At 39.6% G+C, this 14,397-nt stretch overlaps 1 protein-coding gene across 2 annotated transcripts in view; it reads left to right on the forward strand.

The window, feature by feature from the left end:
* The window catches only part of tbc1d22a (TBC1 domain family, member 22a), a 193,042-nt gene that overhangs the window by 72,776 nt on the left and 105,869 nt on the right, over window positions 1–14,397 (forward strand). For both annotated transcript variants that reach the window (XM_036577364.1, XM_036577363.1), the window contains exon 9: window positions 10,727–10,833. In XM_036577364.1, the coding sequence (XP_036433257.1) occupies window positions 10,727–10,833 (107 nt within the window). The remainder of the gene's footprint in view (window positions 1–10,726; window positions 10,834–14,397) is intronic.

The raw sequence follows: 14,397 nt of genomic DNA on the forward strand, positions 1-14,397 counted from the left end.
AAGTAAGGCTTCCGATCAGAGCATATTTTATCCTACATTATTACTGAATTTTATTATTTTTCACTGAGTCCTCTTTATAACATTTGTGTGGTTTTATTTACCAAATACAGTCATCAACAGGCGAGGCTAAACTGTTGTGTGCCCAATAGACGGCTATGTTTAATGGTAAAGGTTTGTGACATCGCCAAAACAGTGAATTCAAAACAAGCTGTTCTTTTTTAGCTTAGTTTCCATGTATAGATTGTATGGACTGAGCTGTGAATGGTACATTGTGAAGCTTTACCATTTACGTACAACACTAAAAAAAAGTGAGGGAAAATTTCTCAAAGCTGTTTTGTTATGCTTTATATATACAGTACTGTGCAAAAGGCACCTAAACACATTGCTTAAAATGATTTGTCTTGCCAGTGTTGTAAAAACACCATATATCATTAGAATAGATGAACATAATTACAGTAAAAAGTAAGAATTTCTTATTTTAAAAAAGGAGATGTCTAGTAGTCAAAAATAGATATCTAGTGAGTTACTCTGAAGAAGAAAGTTTGGTTCCGGATGCCTCCTGGACACAGATTAGTGAAATTCCTTCCCTAGCAATTTTGAGTTTCCCTAGAGTGACTGTGGCGATGGGGATTACGGCTTTTGCCATATGTTTTTTGCATTGTTAGTGGTTTTTGCGCAAATTTGTACATGTTTTGCTGAGGACGGCATGGCATTAAGAGCTTGATGAGAGCAGAATGTAGGTCTGGAGTTAATAATTGTGGGGTGCATAGCCTGTGTGTATATTTGACGAGGGCTGTGTGTACATACCTCTGCAAGAAAGAGGCCACTGGCAGCATGTTCTAATTAACACACAGCGGAAGAGTAGCGCACCTCGGCGAATCCCCAGGGCCAGGCCAGGTGTCCCAGTGGAGCCCCGCAGCTCAAACGAGCTGTCCTCAAACCGCCAGCAGCCTCGCCTCCTCCAATTATGCCTCACCAGACATACGGCTGTGCTGCGTCCAAACTTTATGCGCCCTCCATCGCTCATGTGGCTTGTACTGCAGTCTGTAGCTCTGTGCCAAGACCATGTTCAGCTTCTTTGTATCAGTACTGTGCGGCAGTACCTGTAGCACACTTGAAGTCTAGGGTCAGAGATCAGAGGTGTGCCCTACGGCGCAGATTTAATATAAGCTGTGCCTTGAACAAAACTCCTGGGGAACTGAATGGAGAGTTTTTCAGTCATTCGCATACAGATTCTCTTTGGCATCTATATGGTGGTACAGCAAGTCGAGTGGTCAGCACTCTCTTCCGTTGCCAATTGAATGTTGGTTTGTAGCGGTCAGCTCAGATGGGACACAAATAGGTTCTGTGTGTAAAATGAAATATCCTAGGGTATATGGGACTAATTGAAGCATACCCTACCAACTGCATTGAGCTGATAAGAAAGGACAAAAGAACACACAGAATTCAAGCTTCAAGATGTTTTCTACCACTATTTTAGCTATGGCTATGACTGAAATCAAGCACTGTTTGTGTTTTAGGGCACCATTACATATGTTGGGCATTTTTGTCTTAGTGTATGAATCATAAAATGGAATTCCTGAGTGATTTTGAGCGATAATCTCCCATAGTCACTCATAACTCTAGTAAAAACCTTGTAGATCCCTGCAACAGGTGAATATGTTCTAGGGCTGTCAAAATAAAATTGGGCTTTAGGTTATTAATTGAATTCAAAGACAAAATCCACATTTGAATGCAGAAAACGTCCATCTAAATATTTAAAGCCTCTATTGAGGTTTGTAGTATATTTTAGCCCAATCAGTAACTAACATTATCACAACTGACGACTACTAAACAGTGAAAAGAACATTCCATTGCTGACTCTAAACAAACAAAACTACTATTTATTTTGGCTTTAATGAAAATTATATGGGATTTCACATAAAATGGAGATACTTGCAAAGATTCACCAAATTCACAGCAGCTCTGAGCAATGCAAGATGTTTAGTTTATGAACGGAATGATGCTAACAAGCCAAAATGCATTCTCATGTGAGATCACCGACTGATGTGCTTAAGACAGCAGAGTCTTCTAACTAGCCAACACTTCATATGTGGATGCTTTGTAGTGCAGTAAGCTAATAAACTATTCTTAAGAAGAAATTTCTTCTTAACGCCCTCTTATGCAGTTTTCACAAAGATTCTGACATTCACCAATGTTTTCTTGTTTGGGATTTGTTCTTAGGTAAGAACAGAATCTACACACAATCAAAAGCACAAAGGTGCAAACAGTTCTGCATTTTAAGAACACGTAATGAATCTGAAACACACTTTTTCTTAGGATCTTTCTCAATAAAAAATTTAGGAAAGAACTATATTAAAAAAGATATTGGTAAATGGGGCCCTTTGGGTTTTTAAGAAAGAGTTCTCTGTAGAACCATTTCATGCTTAAATGGTTCTTTGCATGATGAAATGGTCTGTCAGACTGATGGAGAACCTTTTTAAAAATGGTTGTATATAGCACCAAAAAGGCACAACTTGTAGCAATAGAAATACCCTGTATTGTGCTATATATCAGTCTGAAGAACCATTTCACCATACAAAGAACCATTTAAGCATGCAGATAAATAGAATTCTAAATAGAACCACTGCCTTTACTAAAGGCTGATTAACTATATTTGGAGTAAGGGGACAATTGTGTAAATTTAATACGAACATAAAGCAGCTCTGTACAATTAAAAACAATGACCCAAATACGTTTACTGCTTCTGCTTACTGCTGTCTGCTGCTTATCTTATAGCAAAACCATTGAACCATGACTATAATAGATTACTGCAATCATTGACCAACAATTAGATGTGTGGCCTAGCGGAGTTTTGTTCTTTTTCCTAGTCCCTTGCACTTTTTTAAAGTACTATGGCCATGTCCGCTTGTTTTTGTTATAGCTTTAACTTCTTTACGGGGCTGGCATAGAAATGTGCATTAAATGAGTTTTGTAGTTGGCCACCTGCGTAGGCTCACTGTGTGATTGTGACTGTAAGAGTAATGTAATGTGTTGACATGAATGTAGGTGAGCCAGTATGTTTTATGTGAAGTCTCTGTCTTCTCTGTTGTGTTTCTGGCCCCTGTGCTCTTTATATGTACTGACTGTGTCACCTTGCCTCCATACTGCTGATGCGTCTCCATGGGCAACCGCCTGCTCCCATCACGATGTATTCGGACAGATGGCACGATGGTGACCTCACAGAAACGAGATGTTGGACACCAAAAGGGCTTTTTTGTGTGTGTGTACATGTGTGTTGGCTTAGCTCGCCCCTGCCTGTGTGTTTTGTCATTTTGTGCATGAACCATATTAGGCTGATTATTTAAGCACTTGGGTTGAAAGCCTGACCTGCTTCCTTTTTGTGCCACTCTTGTCCAGCCTGAGAAATATCAGTCATTTCTGTGTAATGTGAGTTGTATTAAAGAGAGAGGGAGATGTTAGGTGACCATCAGAACTACTTACTGAAGTTTTAGCACAGGGGTGTCCAGTCTTGCCCGGAAAGGGCCAGTGCGGTTGCAGATTTTCACTCCAAACAAACAGGAGCTCACTTGATTCCACTTGTTTCCTCAAACAGTTGCTCATGTCCTCCTGCCTTATTGAAATAAAACCTGCAGGCACGCCAGCACTTTGTGGTTGAGATTGGACACCACTACTTTAGCGGCAGCATTTTTGTTCCCAGCCTTTACTACCATTATGTTGCCGTTCTCTAGCTTACCACAGGGGGTGCTGTTGGTTTATGCTGAAAGCCCAGCTCCTCTTTGTGTGTCCTTGTTTTGTGATGAGTAAGAGAGCTGCTAAGGGACATTGGACCGTTAGAGCGTTCTCCCGACTGAAGAGATTAACAATGCCTTACTGCAGCCCTAACACACACACATCCACACACAAGCAAATACACCCCAGCTCGCCCTCTTACCACTGGCATGAATCTAGAGCTGAAGGCAGCAACAAAGAGACTGCATGTCTTTGGAAAGTGAGTCAGGCGCATCTCCTGGAGGATGACCTTTTCTCTGAGGACTGTAGAACTGTCGGCCTCTCTTGTTGCAGAGGCAGGCAAAGGTCCAGCTCCGCTCAGCAAAGTTAGAGGAGCCTCGCGCTGGATTCCTGCAGAGGGCGAAGGCCAGGTGCCTTTCATCCTGCTTTAACACTGCACCTAGTGCTGTGTTCTGAGCTGTAGTCCTATGTTGCATGTTTTTTTGGGCTGCAATGATTAGTTGACTAGTCGATTAGTTGTTGATTATGTCAGTTTTTGATTATGTGAAAAAAAAGAACATTGTTTACAAATTTTCTATAATGTTGTATAACAGTGGTTCTCAGTCCAGGTTTGGGAGGACCACTGCGCTGCATATTTCATTGGGCTGCAGTGATTAGTTGAATAGTCAATTAGTCATTAACAACATTGACTATAGGGGGAAAATATGTCAGTCAGTCTGAAAGCATTATATGATTCTCTATAAGAGTGATCCTCAGTCCTGCTCTTGGAGTACCACTGCCCTGCATATTTTATAGGGTTGCAACTATCATCTGACAATGTCGATTAAGTCGTTAACAATGTTGATTATGGAAAAAAGTAGACCCATTGTTTATAAAGGGCTCTATAACTGTGGTTTTCAATCTTGGAGTGATCCCACCCTACATATTTTAGTTGCTTAGGCGTTAACAACTTGCAGAGGCACCCCCATAACGATGGTTCTTACTCCTGGTCCTGAACCATTTCTCTTTTCTAATGCTCCTGATTCAGTGTATCAGCTAATTTCCTAGGTCTTCTTGAGTTAAACTGGGTCTTTTAGAGGAGGGGAAGTACTAAACCATGCAGGACAGTGGATCCGAATTAAGAACCTTTGCTCTGTTCTTATGAAAGCCTTGCCTGCATGCCCTTGTCACCCTCCTGGTAAGATTGAAACCCTTGGCTGGATGTCGTGGAGACTCTAGTGAATAGTCCTATTCACTTTTCCTTCTTTGGACTATTTGGGCTGGCATCAGCTGACCTCTGCATGAATTTAACTAAAACTACTCATTTATAGACATTTCACACTATTTGTACCCTTTGTTAATAACACGTCCTCTTGGCAATCATGTATTTAAATTTAGTCATGCTTTTTCAATGGTCTCTGATAGGCATTGGTTAATCTGAACACTTCTGATTAAGAATAATTAAGATAAATCTTTGATTAAGATTACTTAGTTTCTTTTGATTATCTTTATTTTTCATCTTTTCCCTGTTGATGAATATGTATATTCATTAGAAATCTTCTTATTCATTTTTACATAAAACATATTGTTTTATTTTGTTATGTTATAGTTTGCTATCTCTTGTTGGCCTGAGGAGGCCCAGGTTCCCCTTTTGAGTCTTGGTTCCTCTTAAAGTCTCTTCCTCAGTGAGTTTTTCTTCTTGCCATTGTTGACCACGGCTTGCTTACTAGGGGCCTGGATTCTTTCTTGGCCAGGACTATTTCTGTAAAGCTGCTTTGTGAAACGGCAGAAGATGTATTTGATTAGTCAAATAATCGACAAGTAATTGATTGATTAATCGGTTAAACATAGCTTTGACACCCTATCTTTGACAAGAGCAAAGTGAGACAAAATGGTAGGAGCCACAACGATTCGATTAGTCATTGTTTTATTGAATAATTGATTCACTGAATAACTTAGTGCTAGTAGTGTAGTATATTTCCATAATTAATCAAATATAGAAATGTTCCAAATTATAGAAGTAATTAATAGTCACAGCCATGTGTAATTTGGTGTTTTCCCTTCTTTGACTCACCTTGACGAATTCACAAGCACTTCCTGAGGGAAATATGCAAGGTAGGGGCCAGAATAGGGAGCCACTGGTGTAATGCCTGGGATGCGCTTTTTGAGACTACGGTCCTGGGACTGCTGGCAGTGCAAGTGCTTCTGCTATATGCCTTCAAGCCCTGTCAGAGCCTCAAGGTTCCGCTGCTGTTGCCAAGGAGACAGCGGAGTGCTGGCAGCCCCTTCCATAATAAGTGTGCATGTGCATGTGTGTGTGTCTGTCTCTGTGTGGGAGAAGTTCTTAGATCTCCTCTCCGCCTCTGCTTTACCTGAGTAACCTGTCAGCTGCTGCAGGCTGCAGTTTGAGTCGTCTCCAGCAGATCGGAAGTGAGCAGGAGGCACAGCTCTGCTAATTGCGTAAATCGCCCTCCGCTGTTTTTAATGCCTCTGATAGTCAGCTGTGTCAAAGCTGTTGCACACCTTCATTTTTTTTTCCTCACTCTTTTTCTGACCTGTCTGTTATTTGGCTTTGTGGAAAAACCACCTAAGCTGTGTGCTGGGAAATCGTTAGTGTTTGACGCCTTGTCGTTTTGTTGTGTGAACAACTTCACAAGTAATGACAGCATCCAATTTACAAATTTACATTTCCTGTAATCTGGTGAAAGTGGAATTTAAATACTGGTTACGAAGGGCCCTTTTGAACCCTTTTTAACTAAATGTTTTTTCTGAGAATCTTCTTTGTTTGTTGTGCTTGTAAGAAGTCCTATGAACAAAGCGTTACAGTAGTCAAGTTGAGAAAAAACAAAAACTTGGATCAATTTATTAGCATCTTGCAGACAGAGATAAGGTCGAACTGATGCTATTCATTTTCTTAAATGAAAAAAAAAAGGTTATATTATTAATATGATTTAGTCTAGAGTTACATCAGGATTCCTAACTTCAGGTTTTATTTGCAGAGCTAGATTCCCAAGTCTTTCATACGCATTGTTTCTCTTTGCTTCACTCCTAATTATAATTATTTCTGTCTTGTCTACAATAAGTTATAGAAAATTGCTATTCATCCAGCTAACAATGCTGGACAGTCATATTACCAGCTTGTCTAATGTAGTGACATTGTCTGGAGCTACAGATATATATATATATATATATAGTTGTGTGTCATCTGCCTAACTATGAAAATTGATTCCATGCTTCTTAATAATCTGATGAAGATGAAGCATATATAAGGAAAGCAGAAGTGGACCAAGTACTCAGCTCTGTGGTACACCACAGAAAATATCATGTTTACCTGAGAGATGTTCACCTATGCTTACAAAATACTGTGTTCCAGTTAAATATGTAGAGGACCAGTTCCAGAAAAACCAACCAGGTTCTCAGGCCGCAGGATTTCTGGGGTCTGTAGTATCAAATGCTGCAGTTAAATCCAGAAGCATAAGTACCGAATCATCACCTGCATCAGCATTTATTCTCAGATCATTCACTACCTTCACTAATGCTGTTTCAGTGCTGTGATCTGCTCTGCAGCCAGACTAGACTAGGATATTCTGTAAATTTAAGAAATCGTTAAGCTGTGAGAAAACTATTATGTCAATTATTTTACTTAAAAAACGGAAGGTTAGAGATTGGTCTGTAATTGCTAACAACTGAGGTTAGGTTGTGTTTCTTCAATAGTGGTCTTACAACTGCGGTTTTAATGTTTTAAGTGTGTCTGGAAAAGTGCCGGTTTCAATTTACAGTGTCCAGCACACTTGAACAAAGGTTGTCAGATACTTCTTTAAAAATGCTGTTGGAATTGGATCTATAACACAGGTAGAGGAATTTGGCAGCATGACAACTTTTTGAAGTTCTGTCTCATTAATCTTTTTAAAACTATTCAGAGTGTTTTGCTGTTGAATCAAAGTAGAGTCTACTATTGATATTTTTAGAGTTATAAAATGTGACCAAATGTTATTGATTTTTTTATTTAAAAACAATGCAAAATCATTACATGTTGATGTCAAAGCCTCAGTGAGATAATCATAGTTTAATTTAGAATTTAACAGGCGGTCTGTTATTGAAAATTAAACTCTTGGGTTGTTTCCATTGTCATTAATAAGTTTTGGGTAGTATTTCTGTCTCTGTTTGTACTGCATTATTATAGATATTAATACAAATTAAGTATTTCATATTGAGTAGTTAGTTTAGTTTTCCTCCACTTCTGTTCTGCTTTGTGGCAGTTCCTTTTCAATTGGTTTTTCTGTTCATATTTTCATGCCATTTTTCTTTTTACTTTTTTTCTGGTGCAACACCAAATTGATCTAAATTGATCTTAGCTTACATTTAAAATTGCTGACCATATCATGCACTTAAGCTAAACAACTGTTGTTCAGTTAGGTTAGCAGTTTTAACTGTAAGCTAAGATCTGTTTTACATTGCAGTTTGAAGATCAAATTATATTGCAGCCCTGTAGCTACAAGGCTGATGTGCTAACACGTTTAAAACTTCCAATTAGCATTGTGTTAGCTGCTTGACTCAATCATCACATGCTTGTCTCAAACAGTGTTGAGCTGTTCACTAACCACTGAGTCTTGCTTGTGTGGTATCTGAGAGTAAAACACACTGTTATCTATAAAAGTGACGGGGAATGTGCTGATATAGGAATTCTGGACCATTGTGTGATATTTCTTCTTTTCATTTGCATATCAATGCTGATGCTAATGCAGATGTATCCATATTTATAAAATGCAGAATTATCATGCTATGTGATATGCATTTGACACATGCTATTAGTGTTACATTTGAAAAATGTTTCAAAAACTGTGAATACAATGATTATTTTTCAACATTTCACACAGGGCACTGCACTGAATCCAGTGATACAGGACTAAATATGATCTCTTTACAATTAAACATGCAGTTGGTCAGTGTTCTTTAAGTACTGACAACATCCATGAGAACAAAAATAATCACAATAACGATAAAATACTGTCATATTGCCCACCTCTAAGTGTAAGTTTTATTTATGCCAAACCGGTTTTTCAAATGTTTATCCTGAGACTGGGCACATGCACTATAGGCCGTTGGTTATAGTATCAGGAATTGCCAAGTGTATAACACACTAGCTTTAAGGTGCATAAAGTAAAGTATATGTGACTCAGAATCTATGTCAGAATCTATGTCTTTACTAGTTTTGATATGTTGGGTGGCTTTAGAACATTCTATGCCAGCGTGAGGCAGCACGAACAACAATAGTAGGCTACTGTAAGTGTAGCATAGTGGCTAACTTGGCACACAGTTTATAGTCTGTAAAAGTTTAGTGCTCAAGCAGCTCTTATTTGCCTGCCACCATGCTTCACCTCATCAAAATACGGTTGTCAATCATTGAGTGCGTTTACATGCACTTAATAATCCGATCACTGCAGAGAATCAGATTTTGTCAGTAATCCGATCAGTGTATTTACATGCACTTGAGTAATCAGATAATGGGGAAACTCCGGGTTTCCATGAGTCAGGCAGTAATTGGATTTCTGTTTTCCATCCAGCCAATAAACTCACAGAAGACATGATGTAAACGTAATATAAAACTCAAATCATGGCTTCTTCCTTTATTTCCTTAACATCGTGCCTCTTTACCTGAAAAAAATGACCATACAGCATCTGGAAGATAAAGAATATTTAAATAAAAAAATAAATAAAATTTTTTCAAGTATGTAATTGGTTTCAGCACCACTCCCAAAATGTTTTGTTGCCATCTCGCTTGAACGATGCTTGCTGTTTCCGGTACCGTGGTCTGTTTATGCATATACACAGACTGAGAAATTCTAAAGAAATCCGAGTAAGAGTACACTTGCGCTGAGAAATATGATTAGTAACTTAAAATCCAGCTGTCTTTATTGGATTTCTTAATCGGATTTCTAGACACTACTCCGATCTATGAAATCAGAGTATGCTGTTTACATGAACATTTGAATAATCAGATAACTACAGAAATCCGCTTATGACCGGATTATTAAGTGCATGTAAACGCACTCATTGAAGACTAGGAGACGTGATTGGATGAAGGTATATCGCACACAGTCTCACAAGCCTGATATTTTACAGGAGTGGTGTCCCACTATGATTCTGGTTGTCTACCATCCTGAACGGTTTAGTTCCAACTAGAGAAATAAATGATTAATCGATTTACTATTAACCAACAAATAATTGTTCAACCTGTATTGTTAGTGAAAAAATGTTAATTTAATTGTTTCATTTCCAATAATCAATAAATCCTATTTGATTAGAAAAGTTTATCATTCTAGAAGAAGAATTGTATGCATGGGGACACAAGTAGGCAATTGGTTTTGCTGGATAGGCCTACAGAAAAATGAAGAGCACAGCTGAAGGTAGTGGTGTTCTGGCACACTTTTTGCGAAGACAACAGGAAAACTATCAAAAGCGAAAAGCTATTTGGTCTATGGTCTCTGAGGGAAGGTGTGACGCATGGCCTTGTGACAAAAGCACAAGAGTGTGCAAATTATAGAGAAGGATGATGTGGATGGTGATGGCTTTTGAGAGCGAGAGCCAGTGGGCTCTGAATATGGCTCAGGAAATCAGATTTTAGAACTGGAGCTATCAGTTTACTAATTGGTGTTTTGTTGGACTGTGTCCTTGATTTTAGGCTTGCTGGTTAACAAATAATGACCGCTAATGACTTTATCATACAAAAGAATTTGCTGAAATTTCCAGCCCTAGCTCCAACCTTAAGACCTCTGATTTAGTTACTGAAGGCCTTCAGAAGCATTTGAATATGTGTTGGGCATCCCTGCTTTACAGTATGCTTTCCACAGTGTTGCATTCTGCAGTGGTAGACCATATGTTACCCTGATATACATCTAATCACTCTACTCTTTCTCTTCTGTTCTCGCCCATTATTTCTTTCAATTTCTTTCCTTTTTTCATTCTTTCCTATTCTTTTCCTTTTCCTCCTCCATTGTTTCTGCTCCTTTCGCAGAGGAAGAGGTGGAAAATTTCGATGTTTCCAGCTTGCAGGAGGAGGTGCTGCGGAACATCGAGGCTGACAGCTTCTGGTGCATGAGCAGGCTGCTGGACGGCATTCAGGTAAATTGATTTCCTCCTCGCCTGGCGCAGGGGCCTGCTTAAATTCACACTGTGTGTGTGAATGCGCGTGCGGAGGAGCCCACCGCAGAGAGAGAAACGTGTGTGTGTTCCTGTAAGGAGCGTAAGTGTTTTCTCTGTGTGTCCCCTACATTCTTACAGTAACAGCACAGTGAGAGTCCTAGACAGGAAGGTGTTCTATCCCTGTCTCTCTTTCTCTTGCTCCTTCTCGCTCTCTCACTCAGTTTCTTTGTTCTTTATCTCTTTCTCTTTTTATCTGTTTTTCTTTGTCTCTTACTTTCTCTCTTCCTCCCTCTCTCTCCTTTATCAGCTTTCCACCTCTCTTTCCATCTTTCTACCATTTACACTCTCCTTCTCCCCCCTGCCTCCATCCTTCCATGACTCCCGCCTTCTCTCCCTCATGCTCCCTCCCTTTTTTTCTCTCTCTATGCCCCTCCCTCTTTCTCTCATTCTATCCCTCTTCCTCCCTCTTTGTCTCTCTCCATCCCTCTGTCTCTTTCCTTCTTCCTCTTTCTCTCTCTATCCCTCTCCCTCCCTCCTTCGTGCCCTGTCTCTTGTTCACTTTCTTACTCACCCACCCTCTCTCCCTCCCTCCCTCGTTCATTTCTCTTTTTTGTTTTCTTCTTTCTTCACTCTCTCTCCCTTCCACTTTCTGTCTCATACTGTCTCTTTCTCTTACTCTCTTTATCTTTTTCAATTGCTTCTTCCTCCCTCTCTCTCCCCACAGTCTTCCTCTCACTACCTGTCTCTCTCCCTCTGTCCTACCCTGTCTCCCTCTCACTTTCCCTCACTCCCTCGCTCTATATCACCCCTCATTTCTCTCTCTTTATCCCCCCTTTCCCCCTTCTCTCTCTCACTCTAACCCTCCTTTCCTCCTTCTCCCTTCTCTCTCCCTCTCTCTACCCCCCTTTCTCTCTCTCTCTCTCCCTCTCTCTCCCTCCCTCTCTCTTACTCTTACTCCCTCTCTCTCTCTCTCTCTCTCTCTCGCTCTCACTCCTCTTTCTCTCTCTCTCTCTCTCTCTCTCTCTCTCACTCCTCTCTCTTTCTCTTACTCTCACTCCTCTCTCTCTCTCTCTTCCTCCCCTCTCTGCCCCTCTCTCTCCTTCTCTTTCGTACTCTGCGCTCTCTCCAGGAATAAAACCGATGATGAATATTCTCACTCTGCACCACAGGCACGAGCAACCTCCTTACCCAAAAGGCCTGGCAGTGCATGAATTGCCATGGGAACGTAGCATACCCCTCCCAACTTTGTCTTCTCTCCCTCTGTTTCTAATTGATTTAAAGGCTTGAAAACATCAATGCTGTTAAGGTTGGCATGATGTAGTGTGTAAAGCACCAGACTCACTCTAGTGAACGTGTATGTGTGTGTCACGCATGCACATGCATGTAGGTGGTTAGCTGTTGGGGGCTAGCTGTTGGCCCATTCTCATATTTTCATCACCATTACCCAGAAGGCACCAGGAAAAGTCCCATGTGGCCCACTTTGAGGATTTTTGTCTGGTTGTTTTTCCCCGTTGATGAAAGACTGTGTAATTACGCCTGGGTGTTTGAAGTGTTGAGGGAGAGAAATGGACTCTTTCTCTCACACACTCTCCTCTCCCTGCTTCTCTCTCACACACTGAAAGAGAGAGTCCAGATGACAGTCCCCCCCACACTTGGAGGTCATTTGTATTCTGCAAATCGCCTCTCTTCTCTGCCAGTAGATTAAAATGCACTCGGAGCCCCAGAACCTTTTGTGCTGTTTTGTCTCTAATTACTGCGGTAATTTGTGTGTACAAAGCGGATTCTCATAGGCGCTAATGATTTTCTCCACTCATTGTTTTCCTCACACCTTCACACACTCACCGCTAATAGCACGAAGCATTTGCTCGCAAGTTGTAAGAGTGTCGCCTGCACTGTGTGCGCACGTTTTAACACCTGCGTTCACGAGTGTTATAGTTTTTTCCTGTGTGTTTATAGGCAAGAACTTCAGTAGTTGCTGAGACACGTTCAATACAAGTTGTCTCATTTTTCTTCTTTGTTTGACAGAATAATGCGATTTCATTGCTTTTGTGCAACTGAACTGTAAAACAGTTCACTAGAATTCCAAAACAACTATAAGTATTAGAATATTTTGTGTATTTTATTTATATATTCATTAAAAAGGCATCCTACGTATTCAACACTTGCAATATTGCTATTTTGGACACTTCAAAATATTGTCATGCCATTTTAGTCTAACAGGTTGCAGTTTCCGCAGAGACTTTTTAGATGGGCTCTTGCTCTGTGGTAACATTGTGATCCTATGCTTTATTTAAAGTTTGCACAGCTGTTTTAGTGTGATATATTAGCATGGTATTTTCACAGCTACTCCTGTCCACCACCAAGCCTGAAAAAATAAATCTGTTGGAAATCAAAGGCATGATGCTAATTAAGACTGACAGTAAAACAGGATTCCAGGAATGAACGATGGCTGCTGTGCTGTTATACAAAGAGCTGTCAAGGAAGTTTTTTCAAAGATAGAAATCCTCAAAATAACCACCAACACGTTATTGCTATTAAAAATGATGTACAGAATGTTACATGTATGTAACGTATGTTTTTATTTTTCGATTCAGTGTTATGATAAATTTGAACGTATGGCTGTAAGAAAGTCCTTTAGTTGGTATACAAAATTTACATTATGTAGTGGCTCTTTAAACTCTTTAAAGTTTTTATATATATATATATATATATATATATATATATATATATATATATATATATATATATATATATATACATACATACACACACACACACACACACACACACATATATATATATATACATACACACACACACATATATATATATATATATATATATATATACATACACACACACACATATATATATATATATATATCCTACCAGTACAACTACCAATATAATGTCATCCTTGTCCTATTAAAAGCATGTTTTTTACTGTAGTGGAGGAGGCAAAACTTTTTTTTTTAACTTGTAATGTAAGGTAATGTAAAGAGATTTAATTATAGGTAATTTCTGTTAGGCCATTTGCCATTAAATACTTATAGAATGTAAAGAGCAGCCATCATTTTCAAATGGTGTTAAAAAACTAAGAACAGGAAATGATAGAGATGCAAAGTGATCATGTTTCATGGTATTGTGGATCTTTAAGTATGTTTTTGTGTGTGTCTGTGTATGTCTGCATGTGTCAGAGCTTGCCCAGAGCTGGACTGATCCATTAGATATGGCAGGTCGAATCCATCTGTATTCTCAGCCCTTAGGTGAGGAAATGAGAAATGTGTGTTAAGCTAGGCAGCTCACTACAACGGCATTATCTGAGATGTCCGTCCCTGAGGCCAGGGCACCAGACAAAAGAGCCTGCGTTTGTGTGTGTGAGGCAATGTGCAGCATTGCAACATCACTCTTTCTTTTACTTCCTATATGGAACTTTCTCGTCTTGTTGGCGAAAATTAGGTGAAAATTTTCTCCCTTAATCCTGATGTAGTTGGTCAGCCAAGAACTGCTGGTGTCTGAAGTTGGCTAGTTTTGCACTGGAAC

This window comes from Colossoma macropomum, unplaced genomic scaffold, assembly GCF_904425465.1.
Source record: "Colossoma macropomum unplaced genomic scaffold, Colossoma_macropomum, whole genome shotgun sequence".
NCBI classification, from domain to species: Eukaryota; Metazoa; Chordata; class Actinopteri; order Characiformes; family Serrasalmidae; genus Colossoma; species Colossoma macropomum.